The 20,958-nt window shown below is 36.3% G+C and overlaps 1 protein-coding gene across 1 annotated transcript; it reads left to right on the forward strand.

Moving 5' to 3' along the window:
• The first annotated feature begins 386 nt into the window (after positions 1 to 386).
• Positions 387 to 8,963, forward strand: LOC141592443 (ADP-ribosylation factor 1). The gene is made up of 9 exons (XM_074413119.1): positions 387 to 601; positions 719 to 894; positions 1,030 to 1,068; positions 1,189 to 1,251; positions 3,256 to 3,274; positions 5,137 to 5,248; positions 6,831 to 6,878; positions 8,350 to 8,480; positions 8,591 to 8,963. The coding sequence occupies exons 2-9, from the start codon at positions 792 to 794 to the stop codon at positions 8,622 to 8,624; spliced, it is 549 nt and encodes a 182-aa protein (XP_074269220.1). The 5' UTR covers positions 387 to 601; positions 719 to 791; the 3' UTR covers positions 8,625 to 8,963.
• The last annotated feature ends 11,995 nt before the right edge of the window (positions 8,964 to 20,958 follow it).

The following is a 20,958-nucleotide window of genomic DNA, read 5'->3' on the forward strand; positions in this document are numbered from 1 at the left end:
TATATTTATGGTTAAGGAGGAGTTAGATGAACAAATTGAATGATTTAAATGATGAGACTAAATTCTTAATTTATTTTTATAATTTAAATCATGATCTAATGGTTTCCACACAAAAAAAATATTACTAAACCTTATAATGAATTTTAATAAATTTATTAAAGTAACCTTAATATTAATAATATAAATTAATAGAATTTAACTATGATAATCCTACATGGCAAAAAATTAAATGTATTAAGTTGCCTTTTAACTATATACGGAGTAGTATAGATTATATAGATTTATAGATGTGGCATTCGTAATGCACGCGTGGCTTTTATCTTCGCCTATATAGCTTTGTCTACGTGGCCTTTTAAGGTTACACTTTTAATATAATTTTATAGATGTTTTATCGTTATTATAAACCAAAAAAAAGGGTTAAAAACCATAAGAAAAACGAGGAAAACCAATGAAATAGGGTGATAGAAAGAAGGCTTTTGTCATATTCCTCCAAAATAATTAAAATAAAATTCCTCAAAATCCCAGAAAAATGTTTTATTTTCTTAATTGAGCTCCCTCCACAGTCACCCAGATTCTCTCCTCTCTGCATCATCATACTCATGTAACTCCATTAATTAATCTTCCTCTTAATTTTGGTTTATTTCCATTTATGCTATGCAATGCTTAATCTCACATCATCACTAATTAATTTATTTAAATTGTTTTTTTTTTTTTGCAGAGAGAGGGAGAAACAAATTTTGATCAACATTTGTGATTGTCAGATCTTACATACTAACAGAATTTTCAATCAAATGGGTATTTTATTTACTCGTTTATTCTCCTCTCTTTTTGGCAATAAAGAAGCTAGGATACTTGTTCTTGGCCTTGACAATGCTGGCAAAACCACAATTCTATGTATGTTTTTAATTTTATTTTGGAATTGTATTATGCAATTTTGATTTATACCCATTTGTTATTTTCCAATTTTATGATTTGGGTATTTATTAATTTTTATTCTTGTTGATGAATGATTTGATCATGTTAACATAGATCGGCTCCAGATGGGTGAAGTTGTCTCCACTATACCAAGTTGGTATTCTCTTAACTTGTTTTTATGATTCATGATAAATTGATGAATTGATCATATATTCTGGGTTTTGATTGTTTGATGAGATGATTATTTGTATTGATTAATTTATGTTCATGCAGCAATTGGGTTCAATGTGGAAACTGTGCAGTACAATAACATTAAATTTCAAGTTTGGGATCTAGGTACGAAGCCTTTCTAATCTTTCTGTTGTATGATGTGCTTGATCTTGCATTATTAAAGTGATTAAGATTAGTGTATCGTGATGATGGCTCACAATTTGAGCTCCTTAAACTAATTTCAACCGATAGAGAAGTTCAATATGAGCAGATTTGAAGAATTACGATGCAAATGGTTATCACTCATCATCTGGATTTATAATTTGTATGTTTTTGTAGCAACGCATGACCAAATCCTTAATGATGTTGTATGTTTGGAGGCATGATCGTAGGTCTAAGGTTGCTAAGTGATGTATCTTGATTCCCTATCCTTGCTTACTAGTGTTGGGCATTATGGCAGCAGAAAACCCATTACTTAACGTATCATTTTCTTATAATTGATTTTCAGAATTGAGCTATATGCTGCTAGAGTGCCATTTAAAGCCCTTTTTTTTTAATCAAGCCATTTCATGTTTTTTAGTCATACCCGAACCCAATCCGATCAATGTTTTTGAAACATTTAGACTTTATTATACTTGAAATTTCAAATTTGCCATAAAAAGATAAATTTGTTTTGAGCGAAAATGCGAAATTATGTTTTGGATCGGGTTCTGAATTATACTGTGAATCGGGTATGGATTGCGAAGTTTTGGATATGGATCGGGTTTGGATCTCTCAAAACCCTATCCAACCCGATTCATCGCCATCCCTACTCCCTTGTTGGAGTGAGTATTTTCTTGCTTATGCTCGCTATAGTCGTGATTTGGTGCTAGGTCTTTAAGCTATAAGTTCCCTTTGTCCATAGTACATGCTACATAATATGTAGGTAGAATTATACTAAGCTCCTAGAGCAGAAAAGATTTCTCAATTTCCCTAATGACACCACTGACGGTAGAGTTAGGTCCTCAGGAGGTTGAGATACCACTAGATAATTAGGGTTAGCAGAGAAAGTTTCTTTTATATTTTGCATCTTTAACCACATATTTTGTGCTTATATTATGAGGTAGTAGTCAAAGCAATTTCATTATGGATCATGCAAGAATAGTCATTCTGTGTTCTCAACTCAAGCGCTACTTACATTCGAATCCCCTTACTCCGCCGTTAACGGAAGCCTTTGAGACGCTAGAGTTTTGTGGTTGTCGCATGTTTATCCTTAGATTCCTTACCAAAACTCAGCAAGTCTTCAGTCATAAGTTTCAGTTCAGCATCCTACTTAGTTCCTGGTGAATTGTGTTAGCCTGTGGAGTTTATTATCCGGAAATTAGCAGTTACTCTTGCAACTTGTTGTACTGTAATATCGTCTATCCACTTGCCTTCTAATGATAGGTTTCTTGTCTTTCACATGACTTTTTATGATTCGGCAATTTAATTATATCTGGTGGGCTCGTTTGATAATTAGAGTGGCTACTCTAGGTCTGAATTGCATTTTGCAGTTAATCTTACCAAAACTAAGCCATAGAAATCCACTTTGTTTTAACACAGGAGTATTGCAGTCTACTTTGCATGATCCTAAACATGATTGCATTTGTTTACTGCTAGGCGGGAGAAAGTGGATAGACCATTGTGTAACACAAGCTCTACTCCTAATCAATATTTTCCTCATAAATAGCTTTTTTTCCCTTGTACTTCGTGGTTGACGTTCACTCCTTCACCCTTTCAAGCCTGAATGAATGATTACCGAGTACCGACAACTATAAGCTCAGCCGGTCATGAAAACCAATTTAAATTATCCTTTCTTCTGTTCCATATGTATAATTGACTTAACCAACTTACCTTATAGACAAATACTTGTAGTTTTTCTCCTGCTGCTGTTATAGTGTCTATGATGTACCGATGATACATTTGATAATGATATTCTTCTTTCGTCTTGGAAGCTTTTGTTTGCTATATTTTTTTGATTATAAACGCTTCTTATTCAGTTGTGGACTTACAGTCGACAAAGTCCTGATTGTATGTTCAGACTGTGATTTTCTTGAGCTCTTTTTTTTCATTGAACTTTCCTAATATGGGCTGTTTCTTTAATTGATGCAGGTGGACAGACAAGTATTAGGTACCTCGTCTTCCTTGATTTCTGATGTATACTAAGCAATTAGTTATCATAAGATTTTCATATGCTTGACTTTGATAATGTTTTGTAATTGTGCCTTTTATGGTTGTGCTCAAACTTTTTCTTCGACGACTTCAATCATTAGCATCTTTTGTTTCCAAAAATAAAGCGGTTCCCACATTTACATTTATGTCTGTCTAGTGCTGGAATTTCAAATATGAACATTCTTGTCTTTCGCATTTGACTAAATGACTGATGTCGGCTGTAATTCGGTTGATAGAAACTCATTTGAGGCCTTATGGTGGGTTATAAATAAATTCTTGTGGATAAAGTTTAATGATTGAAGTCTGAAGAAGAAATGGGCATTTTGTGAATTCGTTAAACAAAAAACTCATTTATGAGTTATAAGTAGGGATGGCAATGGGTCAGGTCTGGGTCGGGTCCACCAAGACCCGGACCCGGACCCGGACCCGAGATTTTCCCTTTGGACCCGTACCCGGCCCAGACCCACAAGGGTCTAAAATTTGAGGTGAGGACCCATACCTGGACCCTATGGGTAAGGGTCGGGTCTGGGTCTACCCGCGGGTCTGAGTTTCATCCACTTTAATAAGATCAACAGGTATGGGGTCTATAATATTAAAAAAAGAAAAAAAATCATACTACTTTAACATTATGAGTTTATTAATCTCTATTGTACACTACCAAATCTAATATACATACATAGTGCTATCCCTACATAGGTATGGGGTCCCTGACCCACTGCCATCCCTACTTATAACTGCTTTGTCGACTAAATGGCAACCATGTAACTTGACTTAACACATAGTGTGGAAGTTATGTATCCACTCACCAGCATACTTCTAAGGTGCAAGGTGTACGACTCTTGCTAGGTCTTTCAATCCGCATCTTTCAATCTTTTGTTACGTCCTCTGTAGACCACTTTCCATAACCTTTCAACTGAGATACCTCAAACCTTCTGAAACTTCACAATTGTCAAGCGAAGTACTATTTTTCTTTGTGGGTAAGAGGAGTTATTGATACGGGGTATCATAGTGTTCGTTACTGAAATTTGTCTAAAAAATGGCTTCAACTTGTGTGTTATAACTGTTGTGATCTTATGATTCCGTCTTCTTTAACAAGGCCCTTGACTTTGAGTATCCCTCCTCTCAAGACAATGCTACACTACTGCTATTTAATCCGATGACAATTTAGTATTACTCGAAGTTAATTCTAGCTGTTAGTGCTCATGGATATTTTAATTAAAAATTTGTCTGCAAAATGTGAGGCTTTATGCTGAACTACAGCATTTAAATGATTAATGTGCGCTAGTTTATTTATGTAAGCATGTTTAATGTATCCAAAAGCGTATCATTCTTTGTCTTTGAAGTACCATGAATAAGGAGATTAGTTTACTAAACTATTTGTGTTTATAATTCTTTGTTGACACAATTTTTTTTTATGGGAAATTGTCCCTCCACTTCTTCTCCATGATTCCCTCCTCTCCATTTCCTTACTCTCTTCACTTATACTCCCCATTCAAGATGTGTAAATATAAATGTGGTCCAGATGTGATTAAAATTAGTAGGAAACAGCTAACGGTGTTCTGTGGTGTTTGGAACCATGAATATGATAAAACTTCTAATCATAGTGGGTTGTCTATGTCCCCTTTAATGGTCGTTTTCCTTTTCCCTAACCTAATAAATTATTTGTTCCAAATGTATTCTCTCTTGTATATTTGGCATGATCAAAATTGTTTAAGCGGAACTTCATTGTAGTAACTGTAGTTGACTTTGTTACATTGAGACAGAATGACACGAAGACTTCTGTTCTTCATCATGAATCTCTTTTTCTACTTCCTTTACCAGGCCTTATTGGAGATGTTACTTTCCAAATACTCAAGCTATAATTTATGTGGTCGATTCAAGTGATACAGATCGCCTGGCGATAGCCAAGGATGAGTTTCATGCAATTTTAGAGGTAGATGCTTCTGATTCTTTGCTTTGTTTAAAGACTTGAAAATGAGTACGATTGAATTATCCAGTTTGGTTCCCGTTATTTGGATGGAGGGATTCAGAGGGAAAGAGAGGGAAATAATTTCCTGTGTTTAGTTAGGGATTTACAGGGGAAGGGAAATGGAGGGATTTCCATGTTCCCTCCTCTAACCCAAATTAAAATCCCTCTAATGTAGAAAAATTTTGGAGAGGTAACTCCTTTGCTTCTTTCCCCTCCCCCTCTCTCCTTTGCCTCCCCTTTCCGTCCCTCCCCTTTTGGTAACAAAACAAAGGTTAATGTATTATACTAAATGAACTCGCAAATCAAATGCAATTTTTGTCCCGAGTCTGTATATAATGTTCACTTTCACAATTCAAGTGATACAGATCGCCTGGCGATAGCCAAGGATGAGTTTCATGCAATTTTAGAGGTAGATGCTTCTGATTCTTTGCTTTGTTTAAAGACTTGAAAATGAGTACGATTGAATTATCCAGTTTGGTTCCCGTTATTTGGATGGAGGGATTCAGAGGGAAAGAGAGGGAAATAATTTCCTGTGTTTAGTTAGGGATTTACAGGGGAAGGGAAATGGAGGGATTTCCATGTTCCCTCCTCTAACCCAAATTAAAATCCCTCTAATGTAGAAAATTTTTGGAGAGGTAACTCCTTTGCTTCTTTCCCCTCCCCCTCCCTCCTTTGCCTCCCCTTTCCGTCCCTCCCCTTTTGGTAACAAAACAAAGGTTAATGTATTATACTAAATGAACTCGCAAATCAAATGCAATTTTTGTCCCGAGTCTGTATATAATGTTCACTTTCACAATTCAAGTGATACAGATCGCTCGGCGATAGCCAAGGATGAGTTTCATGCAATTTTAGAGGTAGATGCTTCTGATTCTTTGCTTTGTTTAAAGACTTGAAAATGAGTACGATTGAATTATCCAGTTTGGTTCCCGTTATTTGGATGGAGGGATTCAGAGGGAAAGAGAGGGAAATAATTTCCTGTGTTTAGTTAGGGATTTACAGGGGAAGGGAAATGGAGGGATTTCCATGTTCCCTCCTCTAACCCAAATTAAAATCCCTCTAATGTAGAAAATTTTTGGAGAGGTAACTCCTTTGCTTCTTTCCCCTCCCCCTCTCTCCTTTGCCTCCCCTTTCCGTCCCTCCCCTTTTGGTAACAAAACAAAGGTTAATGTATTATACTAAATGAACTCGCAAATCAAATGCAATTTTTGTCCCGAGTCTGTATATAATGTTCACTTTCACACTTTTGCTACTCCGTAATTGCAGTATTGGATGGAACGTAGTCGCAGAATTTTACTGACATGTTTTCCTGCTACTATCTCTTTGAGGTTAAAGGTTCAAAAAGGGAAATAATGTGTTTGAATGATTCTTTACTTGCTCCCTCAGTGGATATGTTCTGCAGATTAGCCATTTACTGAAAACAATGTGAAGGATGATCCTTATTTAAGATGTAGACATGTTTAGGGTCTTTCGTAGTTTCGCTTATCTGTATGATTGAAGTTGTGTGATTGAGAGTAAAACTTATATGACAAGCTCCATGTCTCTTCAGGAGGAAGAATTAAAGGGCGCTGTGGTCCTAATTTTTGCTAACAAGCAGGTTCGTCTTTCGTCTGATTCAATACTGTGTGTGAGCATTATCTAAGTAGAGCTTTAATCATTCATTCATTCCTATGACTCGTGAATCTACTAGAAGGTAATCAGGCGTTTAGATGTGGCTTTGAGTTTGAACACCACAACCCTTGAATTTATTTTATTTTTTACTTGTGCATGAGGCTGCCAATGTGCCATGCCCTGTGGGTGAAATGACATTATATATGGATCTGGTCATTCGACATATTGACTGTTCCTTAAAAGGTTTAGCAGTTCACTGCTCACCACACCAATATATTTTGATATGTAAATGGATTTCAAAATAGCTGTATTTGAACTATAAGGCTCAACTGCTCATACATGACTGAAATGTGGATAATAGAAACCAATTCCAGATCATGCTCAGCGAGTCAGCGCCAAAATGGCTCCTGCTGACGGCAGGAAGGGATGTCGCATGTACAAAGCCTTACCCAGAATTCAACACTTGTGTCCAGATGACCCATAATGAACATGAAAATTTCACTAATAATTGAATCAAATTATTGTTACTTCACAATTTAGAGAATGCAAACTATTTTGTGAGCGGTCGGCCATTTTTGGTTTACTCCCACAAATGAAGACCGAAAATTGGGAATTTTATATGGCTGATCTATGTTACTCTGATTAGGTTCAAAGGCCGGACACAGGTGTGTACCCAAGCGTCGAACACGGCTATTTAAAAATTGACAAGTTTATGGTCTAAAATGAAGTGTCCTAGTGTCATACCAATGTCCAAGGTCGACTGTAAGACATGGGTACGTGAGCTCATATGATGTGTCGAAATAACACAGTGGCTGATACAGAAAGAAGCCCCAACTTTGCTATTGACGGTTGTTGTTGCATCATTGTACGCTATGGTGATATGTGACCACAGCATCGTCGGGCTCACACTTGGTGAAATACCCCAAAGCCCGAATGGTAAGATAAGGAGGGAGAGTTAGTAAAGCGCCACTGTACCATAGTACGCCACTGTGATACGCAACCAGTAGCGCGTTTGTAGGCAATATCGCAGCATAATATCTTGGGTCGGGACGTAGTAAATGGTTAATGGTATGTCATGTGTGGCTTTTTGTAAACTTCAAAACAATTACATCTCACAACAATTTAGGGTTCTCCTTACTAACCCTATCTCATTATCTTACCAGTCAGGCCTTGGGATGTTTCACTGTAAGTCCGAGTTAGTTTCAGCAGAGATCAGTCAGATCACGTGTTGTCTCCTTCACAAATTTCACACGAGACTGACCTAGTTTGTGGGTATTTATTTGTTAGTTTGTTGGCTTGTTTTCTTAGTGAGTTAATGGGGATTTGGGTGGGAATTTTAGCTGGAATAGGTTTGTCTTGCATTACATTATTATGAGAGTCTCCAGAGAAGACATTGTATATAATTTAGGAGAGGCATGTAACACTTGGGTCGCTTTCCTTGGTTTATTTTTTTACAGGATCTCCCTGGTGCACTCGACGATGCAGCTGTGACCGAGGCACTGGAGCTGCACAAGATCAAAAGCCGGCAATGGGCTATTTTCAAGACTTCTGCTACGAAAGGCGAAGGGCTTTTTGAGGGCTTAGACTGGTAACCTTTGCTACCATTTTGGGCAACTTTGTCCCTTTTCTCTTTTCTTTCCTTTGAAATTCATTTCGATGGGTATAATATCTGATTGAAATCGTGGATGAACCATGTAGGTTAAGTAATACATTGAAATCTGGAGGTGCCTAATACTTGTTTGAAAAGGAAGATCGAAAATGTGCAGCTATTAGCGAGCGGAAAGATCTCGATTCTGGTGTTAGTTATGAATAGCAACCCGTAATTGTTCATCTTTGGTGAGTTTCAGCATTCATAGACTTGTAAAATGTGTGGTTAATACAAAGTGATAGTTTGAATCCTGAATACCAGCTTTTTGGATTTTAGCTGTGTAGTTTTACTTTTCACCGAGTTGATTGCTTTTGGATTTCAAGGTAAAAGAATTGCTAGGGACACAAATGTATATTTGGAAATGACTTATCTACACAGTTAACTAATTATTCCTCTATTCTATCAAATTGTATACTTTTTTTTTTTATTTTCTAAATGTCCCTTGCATATTTGAAAATTTTATACGGAGTACGGCTAAGTGGAACGGAGGAAGTACTTCATAATAGACGAAGAGCAGAATTGATAAAAAGAATTGTTACATTGGTGTTGTACGATGAGGTAGATAGATTGATAGTCCATCTGCAGTTCAATTATTGGTCTCTTTTGCGAGGAGGAACAATAAATTGTATTCCCTCCATTCAAATCGGAGCATCACAATTTCTTCCATATTAAAAATGAAGCGAAGAATGCATAAAGTCAGGACCCAAAACATATAACCTGTGAGTTAGTAGTGTAGTTGTTTGATACTTTTGATAGGTTGAAAAGGCAAAGCAGTGATCGATCACGTATGACTTGACTAATTAAGTCAACTTCTCAACACTCAACAATATTATACTCAATCTTTTTAATTATTGAGTATTGACTTCATTCAATCAAACCCACCTTAAAACAAGTCGGCCGCATGACACACCCAATCCTTTTCTATTCCTCTCCGCACTTAATCTTACCCTTCCACTTATTTTCTCGAATCTTCACTTTTTTCTCTTAACTATGAGGTCAAGCCTTATCCCTGACAATGGACCAAATACTTTAGCCAACCATTTACCTTTTTTATGAGAGAATACATGGTAAAGGGATTACATGTTATCAACGGTAAACACTTTGACTTACACCAATATTTAGGCCCTTTCTGCCTTTTTAGAGCTGAACTGAACTGAATGAAGCTGAGCTGAACTGAATGGAGCTGAACTGAACTGAACTGAATGGAACTGAGCTGGACTGGACTGAACTGAACTGAATAGAGCTGAGCTGAACTGAACTGAATAAAACTGAATTGAGCTGAACTGAACTGAAATAATCATATTAATATTAATAATATTAATAATATTAATATTTAATATTATTGTTATTATCAACTATAATAATACTAATATTCATAGTATAATACTATTTATACTAATACTAAAATTTTTAAGAAAAAAATTACTCCCTCCAATTTCCTATTATCTTCCCTCTTTCCTTTTTCACACAAGTTTGATTATCTTCCATCTTTCCTTTTTTGGTAAGTTTCATTCATTTTTTATTAATTTCTCTCTCCTAAAAAATCAACAACTCTCATTACTTTATCTATTCTTTATTCATTATTCATTTTTTATTATTTTCTCTCCACTATAAATTTCACAACTTACAATACTTTATTCTACTTTATTCCTTCTTTCTTCCCCTTTCTTAATTTTTGTGCCCAAAAGAAAGGGGAAGATAAAAGAAAATTGGAGGGAGTATAATATTATATATGAATAATCATAAATTATAATAATGAAAAAATAGTAATTTTTTACTAATAATATTCTTAATAACAATAATAAATAATAATGTCAATATTATAATGATATTAGTAAAAATAGTTGTTTCGAATAAAAACACTCAAGTAAGAGTGCTCGAATCCGGGTCGGGTCAACGCGCTCCTCTCAGACGATGACACCTCGAACCTATGCTTGCTCTCTCCGGATGGATCTTTTACGCGTAACAAATACGGCCTCGAAGGGTTCGCAATAGGTCCTTCTCTGATGCCTTACGGTCCTGGTGGATAGTTGAGACCTTGCTTGAAGCTAAGGTTTCCGTGCCCTCTCATAGTAGCTCGAGTAGCCTTACTTCTAGAGAGAGGAAGTTGTTGGTGAGAAGTATTTTACCATTGATTGGTCAATAATGAGGTATTTATAGGTTTCTATGTGTATCTCAAATGATGGCTTGGAAACCATGGTTACCATATTCGCTATGAATACGCCTTACCGATTCGCGATTCGCTTATAGAAAATGTGTTATACTCCTTCCTATTCATTTTAACTCTCCCCTTTCAAAAAGGCACGCAAATTAAGGATAGGATTATTTTATTGTAAAGTATTGTGGTGGTGTAAGGTAATTGGAGAGAGGGAAGGTGTTATTGTGGGGTAAGATGATTAAAATAAGTATTGTTGTGGGGTAAGGTGATTAAAATAAGATAAAGTATGAGTATTATGGGGTATTGTTGTGGGGGAAGGTGATTAAAATAAGTATAAAACTTTACTAAATAAGGAAAGGGGGAGAATTATATAAATAGATGAAAAAGGAAAGGGGGAGAGTTAAAATGAATAGGAGGGAGTATGTATTTTTAGTAATCAATTTGATAGAATTCGCTTTTTATTCGTAGGGTATCAAGCGAATCCGTAACCATGTTTGCAAGTGTGTTGACTTGTATGACCCCGTATTGGCTAGTGGGTCAAGTCGGTTGAGCGTGCCCCATCAATAATATTAATAATAAATGTTATTAATTTTAATAATAATACCAATAATAATTATAATAACAACAACAACAACAATAATAATAATAATAATAATAACAATAATAATAATAATAATAATAATAATAATAATAATAATAACATTAATAACATTATTATTCACAACAACAACAACAACAACAACAACATTAATAACATTATTATTCATTTTAATAATAATATTCATAATAATAATAGTAATTATAATAAATACATTATTAATAACAATATTATTAAATATAATAATAATAATAATAATAATAATAATAATAAAGAGTAATAATATTAACAAAATAGTATTATTGATAACAAAATTAATAATAACTATTAAATTTTAGATGAGTAAAGCTGAAATGAGCTGAACTTAATGGAGTGAATCAATCAATAGAATAGAGTTGAAATGTTGAATCGAATCAATAGAGCTGAATCGACCAATCAATCAAATGGAGCTGAATCAACTAAATCGAAATGAATCGAATCGAATAGAGTGAGTTGAATCGAAATGGATCAAAATAAGCCAGAAAGAACAGGGCCTGTCTCATTTAATTATTTCTGAGAGTTAAATAGATCTAAGTGATTGTAAATTTGTAATCCAAGGCATGTATTCGATCACCTTGCTTGAGTAGAGGCAATCTTAGTCATTTTAACTTGACTTTATTGTTGGGTTGAAATAATGATTATTGCTTAAATTTCGTCTATAATAACATTATTGGAAAAGTGGTGATTGACCCTCATTGTAACACCCCCTCATACCAAGGTACCTTACCAAGGACTACCCTAGCATGAAAGGCTGTTACCATCTCGGTTTTCCGAGGTTAGTATATCAAAGTTAGAAATTCCAAACAACATTTATTAAAGTATAAAGAGTTAGCGAATACATTATCTCTGACCAACTCAAACTAAAAGTGTAAGGACTTCAATACAACTGAAATCAAAGACGGCTAAACTCGTAACGGCGGAAACTAGACTCGAAGTGATGACTCCCCATGTTTGTCCCATAACTAAACATCTGCATTACTGTCATATCTCGCCACCATCCCCGAATGGATCACCGCAGTTTTACAAAAACAACAACACGGGTCGATTCTCGCATAATTCAAATAAGACAAACAAACAATGTAACCGGCTGATCATCCTCCTCCCCCGGTCTCCCGATCTCACACAGTAACCGACTACACACCGAAGTGTGTAGCCTGCCAGATTACCCATCGCAACAGGTAATCCTCGCCGCCGGGGTGACCGCACCCATCCCCACCTAGTCCACTCATCAACGAGCGACTAACAATCTCTCGTCCCTTAATGTGCACATCCCCTCCCGTGACGGGTTCCACGGAGGGCGAACTAGGGTGTGAAGCCACTCCCGCAAGTGACTCCACCACAATCACACACACAAGATCACAAACCACACAACACCACAACCGTCACAACACAACCACATCAACACCGTCACCACAACACCCAACCTCCGATGATCAGCAGATAACAATCATACACAGTACAATCACAATCTTAAATCAATTAACAGTAAACTGAGTAGGGAAACCCTACCTTTTCGCAATCCGCTTACGCTGCAATCAACCATACAAATGCATAACAAATACCACATCGTCACCTACAACAACAATTACATAATTCCAATTACCACATGCCAAAACCCTTTTCCCCCAAATCACAAATTAAGCAAAACCCTAAAAAACAAATTAAAGGAACTTACGAAATTAAAAGCTTACCGACACAATCGACGCAAGGAAAGATGAACTCGACTCACGAATGATCCACGCAAATGAGAGAGAGATTTGAAGAGGATTAGAGTTACGTTGTGTAGTTTAGGTTTTGTAAAATGAATAGAAACTGTAAAACGCGTCTTAATATAACTCCAATCCTTTCTAAATCAACCGCGGAAAATATTACCCGTCAGACCGGATACTCGGTCGAGTATAGAGTATACTCGGCCGAGTACCCTCTACTCGGTCGAGTATTCAGCATACTCGGCCGAGTGTTCCTGGGCAATAGCCAAACAGGCTACACGACACACTCTACTCGACCGAGTAGGCCATACTCGGTCGAGTACCAGCCTATAAAATCCGTAGTATTACAGTCTTCCCTCCTTAAAAAGAACTTCGTCCCCGAAGTTCCAACCCAACCTATGAAACCTGGACACCTAACACTAGGTCTACCAACCACACTTACTTCCACAACATGACTCACGATATCGTCCCAACTACAGCATATACTCTCAATACTAACTCCATAATATTACCAAATAACCACAATATAATGTTGCCAACCTAGTCTCACTTCCATAACACTCACTAGTAACTCAATACCCAGACAATCCACCGGACAAGATCAACCATCAAGACGGAATGTTACATTCTACCACCCTTAGAACGAACTTCGTCCTCAAAGTTTACTCACACACATAAACATCCTCACACAATCCGTTAATACTATCAAATTTTACTCACACTCCTAAACATCATACTACTACGAACACTGCCACTACCTGTATTAAAATCAACCATAACACGAATCCATCTTTTACTCTACACCAACACTCAAACTTCCAAATGTGCTATAACATATACAACCATCAAACTCTCTTTTCCCTCTCTACTCCTCTTAAGATAAATGTTACGTCCTCGTAACTCACTAATACTAGGTCCTTTGCTATACCTCCCATAAACCTCATTACCATCGCATGACAACGATAACCCGCTACAACCTCAAGACCTACAACCATTCCTATATCCAGGGATTTCTTTCTCTAACAGTTCTCGTGCCTCCAATTATTCTGTACGCCCATAACATATATCATAAAATCCTCAGTATAACCACTACTCCATATCTTCTACATTACCACAAAACGACATACTTCTATATACATATACACTCATCTCCACAATCTTATCTCACAATCCACAATTGTTACACATACTTACATTAGCTTCTCAATTTCATCTCCTTTATTACCACAAAACTCACTCTTAACTTGACATGATGCTAAGTCCCAAAACTCCGTACTTGCTGTCCCAAGAAAAGGTGTTAAACCACACGTAGTTCCGGTTCAATATCACACATGCTCCACAATTCTCTTGCCACAACTATGTCCACCAATGCCTCATCTAAAACAAGGTTAAAGTACTCCACAACCTCTCACAACGGTGTCCCATTAACAGAATATTACTTTACAATGACAATAACAGAACCATACCCAACTCTCTTTCATATCATACTCTATACAAACCAATAGGAACATACCCATACCGACACTGGTAAGAAACATCGGGAAATAACACAACGGTCTATATGCCCCGACCGACATTGACAAGAAATGGCAGTAAACAAACAGCGACCTATGACAACACGAAAATACTCGTATCACAACACGAATTACCGTGCACAGTGCACAAAACCACATCGATAGCCATCACAACTTTTAGAATCTCATTACACTGACTCAGCACAACTTCCTTGACCATAAGACTTTCTTAAAACTGCTCTGCCAGATCACGACGCAACATATTAGACGGGATCACAAATACCAACCTTATGATTATTATCCATACCATGACTCTTGAGGCTGAAACCTCACACCATTACTTACAGATATCATACATACACATATAAGTATAACATATGACGCGGAACACACATATAACGACTCATAACTATCACGCCCCACCATTACTCGTGAGGCCAGGACCTCACACAAAGTTTTACACACCTTATGGACCCATAATCGAATCTAACTAGCCAATCATGATCACGTAAGTTACCACTTGACAATGAATACCTCTCATCCGGACTTAACTCATGTGCCTTTCAAAACATATCCTCTCATACACACAATTATCACCCCTCCGACAAATGTAACCATAACATCAGTACCCAACTTCGAGCGAACACCTCATATATCCACATCTTATACTCCCTCACCACCAAACATACTAATCACCTCCACAAAATCAACCTCATTAGAACAACTAACTTCCCTAAAGTAACATCATCCTCAACCATTAGTGACAATACTATGACACCAACATCCTCCATGTGACTACTCTCTTACTATCACTTCTTAATATAACAATCCGTTTCCTCTCTTTGGTTATCATCCCAAATAACGAACATCCAATCCATCAACAAAATCTACCTCAACTTTATTCCCAATTCTATCCTTTATCATATCGTTACCTAACTCTCCATCAAAATCTCAGATCGTGCAAACACTCTACAAGCTTCTCATTCCATTAATACCTCGAAACTCACGGCTAACATGTCGTCTTACTCTCCTATATAACCACTAACGCACACCCTCTAGTGATGCTATTGTACATTTCCATAATTTCCTACCTTCAAGCTCCTTAACTCCGGTCAACATTCTCTCAACTTACTTCTATCCTTATTTCCCCCCTTTTTACTCAATAATACCAATTAATAATTCATCTCCTTTCTCTTTCTACCTAACTCTTTAGTAATTTGTTTATTTTTCCATAGCTCCACAACTCTAATTCCCTTAATTCATATCAATATCTTATCATTCTTCTTATCATTTATCCTCTCTCATCTTGCTTCTCACTCCCCTTGTCACCATCAAGTCCACACACTAACAGTTACTCTTCAATTAGTCGTATCTCCCTTTTGTATCTCTAGGAAACCAAAAAAATTTACCTCGTACTGTTAATTTCCCAAAGAATTACACACTAGGCTCACCCCTTGATATTCCAAATTCCCAAACTCAGTCACTATCTACAAACCCACGTCGCGACATAACTCCATCTACGTTCACTATATACCCCTCTACTTCATCCCTCTAAAGCAACATTTCATTACATATATCCTGAAGCAACACAATCCTAACCGTCTCCCTTCCATAAATCCTTACACATCCCAATTCGCCACTATTCGCATTCCTCATCTCGATTTTTCATCCTCATATTTCCTTACCCTTATATCACTCTTGCCCATAAACACTGACTTTTATATTACTCAACACACTACTATATCACTCACCATATCTCACCAACATGTTCCTTACCTTGATTAGCTCATCATTCCTCCCTTTCCTTTTCCACTATCCCTCACACCCATTCTAACACACGTCTTCCTTACCCAACACATGCCTTCACAAGCCGGAATTCTCCTTGTCATAGCATTTGGTAACTTACGTATCCAGACCGTCACATATATAAAAGAACGCTTTAAGCCCCAAAACATACATGTGTACATACGCTACGACTCGAAACAATGTAAGGACATAGCCACCGACTCAAAACAAAAGTAAGAACATAGCCACCGATTAAAAAAAATTGTCGCCCACTGAGGTACTCGGTCGAGTACGTGGCATATTAGGCCGAGTACAGGGTACTCGGTCGAGTATGAGACTACTCGACCGAGTTCACGACTCCAGAAGCTAAACAGTATTATCACAGAGAGATTACTCAGCCAAATATGGAATACTCGGTCGAGTATAAAAGATACTCGGCCGAGTAGGGACTACTCGGTCGAGTATCGGCGCAGTTCTCAGCACCGTCCAGTTTTCGCAAAACAGTCATATCTCACTCGTTACTTGGTCGTTTTGGGCGTGTGACCTATCGTTAGAATCGTAACAAGACAAGCTATCACCTCCAATTGAAATTACAGCAATATCATTTCTAGAACTCAACTTATGACAGTTTTAAGACAACCCTTCCATAACGGTTTTCATACCAATCAAAGTTTTCTCAACCAAAACAATTTGAACATGCATAAGGCAACAACCACAACTCAATACTTCAAAAAACCAGTACATGGATGCACTTTTATCATACTCACATGAAAATTAAACACGACATAAACTTAAGATAACATACTTAAGCATGCAATTCTATATACTATGCATCGCTACCCAAAGTTAAGCATATTACGTCATAAATCTGAAGGCCACATAGTAAACACATAACATGCCAATACTTTTCATGCCAAAACTGTTTCAACTGATTTCACACATACATTCCATCATGCCTTTCTACCACTTTCACAATGTCCTTCACAGATTTTCACACAATACACCTTCTACCACATGTTCCAAGCATTCAATTTCGACACACCACACGCATGAATCAAATAAACACACAAAACAGTCCCCCCATGACCGGCTTGAGTTTGTGAGTGCCATAGTGCGACTCCGGGACGTCTCCCAAGTCTTTGCGGTAGCTCCAAACAATTCTTCCCGGGTTCCTTTTATTTAAACTCCCTAAGTTCATTATGTTCATTTGTTTTAGGTGCCGGAATCTTCGGCTCTGATACCACTTTGTAACACCTCCTCATACCAAGGTACCTTACCAAGGACTACCCTAGCATGAAAGGCTGTTACCATCTCGGTTTCCCGAGGTTAGTATATCAAAGTTAGAAATTCCAAACAACATTTATTAAAGTATAAAGAGTTAGCGAATACATTATCTCTGACCAACTCAAACTAAAAGTGTAAGGACTTCAATACAACTGAAATCAAAGACGGCAAAACTCGTAATTAAAACTAGACTCAAGTGATGACTCCCCATGTCCGTCCCATAGCTAAACATCTCATTACACTGTCATATCTGCTCACCATCCCCGAATGGATCACCGCAGTTTTACAAAAACAACAACACGGGGTCGATTCTTTCGCATAATTCAAATAAGACAAACAAATAATGTAACCGGCTGATCATCCTCCAACCCCGGTCTCCCGATCTCACACAGTAACCAACTACACACCGAAGTGTGTAGCCCTACCAGATTACCCATCGCAACAGGTAATCCTCGCCGCCATGGGTGACCGCACCCATCCCCACCTAGTCCAACTCATCAACGAGCGACTAACAATCCCCTGTCCCTTAATGTGCACATCCCCTCCCGTGACGGGTTCCACGGAGGGCGAACTAGGGTGTGAAGCCACTCCCGCAAGTGACTCCACCACAATCACACACACAAAGATCACAAATGTCCACAACACCACAACCGTCACAACACAACCACATCAACACCGTCACCACAACACCCAACCTCCGATGATCAGCAGATAACAATCATACACAAGACAATCACAATCTTAAATCAATTAACAAGAAAAACCGAGTAGGAAACCCTACCTTTTCGCAATCCGCTTACGCTGCAATCAACCATACAAATGCATAACAAATACCACATCGTCACCTACAACAACAATTACATAATTCCAATTACCACATGCCAAAACCCTTTTCCCCCAAATCACAAATTAGGCAAAACCCTAAAAGACAAATTAATGGAACTTACGAAATTAGAAGTTTACCGACACAATCGACGCAAGGAAAGATGAACTCGACTCACGAATGATCCACGCAAATGAGAGAGAGATTTGGAGAGGATTCGAGTTACGTTGTGTAGTTTAGGTTTTGTAAAATGAATAGAAACTGTAAAACGCGTCTTAATATAATTCCAATCCTTTCTAAATCAACCGCGGAAAATATTACCCGTCAGACCGGATACTCGGTCGAGTATAGAGTATACTCGGCCGAGTACCCTCTACTCGGTCGAGTATTCAGCATACTCGGCCGAGTGTTCCTGGGCAATAGCCAAACAGGCTACACGACACACTCTACTCGACCGAGTAGGCCATACTCGGTCGAGTACCAGCCTATAAAATCCGTAGTATTACACCCATAACTTTGTGCAATTGTGAAATTAACTCCCACAACTTTTAATTGGAGTGATTAAGCCCCAAACTTACATAATAAGTGAAATTAAACCCCTTTATCAAAATCTCACAAGAAATTCAATTTATCATATCAAAAAGTAAAAATAGTTATGTTTTTATGAAAAATACAAAATAAAAGTTTACAAAAAATTAAACAAAAAAAAATAGCATAAATTAAGTAAAAAAAAAATTAAAAATACTTTACAAAAATCAAACAATTTATTATTTTTATATAAAGTTCAAATTTTTCAAAATTTGTTTTTTACAATTTTTTTTAAAAAAATTCAATTGCAAAATATTTTGTTAGGTAGTTGTTTTAAAATTAGAAGTCGGAATAAAAAATCTTTTTATGACAAAAAATATAATAAAAGGGTAAAAAAATATTCAATTTTTTCTATTTTTCAATATTTCAAAAAATTCACATAAAATTGTTAATTATTTTTTTTTTTCAAAAAATCATACCGAATTACATACGTATATAAAACAAAATGGTTTTAGTATGTAATACATATGATTTTTGTATGTTATACGTATATGTATTGGTATAGCTGTTGGTATATAACTAGTTTAAACCCCGCGCAATGAATGCACGGTATTTATAGAGTTACTAATATAGACCTCGTGCAATATATACACGTTATTTATAGAGTCTTACTTTTTAGTGTATTATTTATCACTTATTTTTTATGTTTCTCCTCAATGTATTTTGATTAGAGAAATAATAAAAGTTTAAATCGTAAGAAGTAATAAAATGAGTATTTTTTTTTGTTTTTTTACCGAGAAATTAATGATGTTAATTTACAAATATTTACTAACATAACATATTTTTTAGTTGCAAATTTTTATCATAAAAATTCAATGAATTTTAACAAATATTTACTAATACCATATTTTTTAGCCGCAATTTCTTATCATAAAAAGTCAATAAATTTTTTATCAATAAGTTCTTTAAAAAAAGAATTTCCTTATCCTACAAAAATCGGAGATAAATTTGTGCAGAATATGAAATATTAAATGTTATAAATATTTAAATATAAAAGATTATATACATTTATAACTTATCATGTCCACACATAGTATATGCTAAAAATACCAAGCACTATTCTAGGAAATATTTTTAGGCGGGAAAAGTTGGAGTTTCGCCTATTCATTTAGTAAATAGGAGATGATATTTTGGTGAGATTTTGTATTGGGTGTGATTGCACATACATTTGCACCTTATGTGAAACTTATGGTGCCAAATTACTCCAATTGAAAATTGTGAGGGTTAATTTCACAATTGCACAAAGTTATGGAGATCAATCACAATTAGGGATGACAATGGGTGGGATATGGATGGGGTGGAGCCATATCCATATCCATTTAATTTATGGTCATTCATATCCCACCCTCATCCATTTAATATTTTTTCATCCATCCATATCCATATCCACCGGGTGAAGCGGGTACCCGTTGGATATTTTCACAGTTTATAAAATTTAAAGATAATATATCGTAAAAAAATTGTGGCGATAAAATTAAAAGGCATACATAATTCAAGTAACAATATGTGTTAGAAAATAGCAACCCGGCATATATCCAACAACAAAGTGTCTTTGCAAAGCAAGTGACTATACAAATACGCAACGCCAACTGCAAAGAAACCACCAACGCATTATATTATTGATTAAACTAACAAAAGTAAGTTACTTTGATTAGTGAAAATAACAATATCCACATAAACACAAGTTTTACTTTTCCTAAATAACAGTATGATATTAAAATTAAGTAAAATTTCTGATAAAAAAATATACTTTTGAAGGGAAATCATTAACGACCTAAATAATTATTAACTTAATAAAAAATTAATTATAAATATTAATTCGGATATCCACAGGGTGGTTAAGTGGGTGAGTGACGATAATCCATATCCCAGCCTAAATTCACCCATATCCATATCCTACCCTAAATTCAAAAAAAAATT

The sequence above is a fragment of the Silene latifolia genome, chromosome 7 (genome assembly GCF_048544455.1).
Source record: "Silene latifolia isolate original U9 population chromosome 7, ASM4854445v1, whole genome shotgun sequence".
Classification (NCBI taxonomy): Eukaryota; Viridiplantae; Streptophyta; class Magnoliopsida; order Caryophyllales; family Caryophyllaceae; genus Silene; species Silene latifolia.

Bases quoted from the DNA above. Each gene is read 5' to 3' on its own strand.
- LOC141592443 (XM_074413119.1), top strand. From the start codon at position 792: ATGGGTATTTTATTTACTCGTTTATTCTCCTCTCTTTTTGGCAATAAA. The intron at 895-1,029 runs GTATGTTTTTAA...ATGTTAACATAG, and splicing joins TGGCAAAACCACAATTCTAT to ATCGGCTCCAGATGGGTGAA. The intron at 8,481-8,590 runs GTAACCTTTGCT...TGAACCATGTAG, and splicing joins CTTTTTGAGGGCTTAGACTG to GTTAAGTAATACATTGAAAT.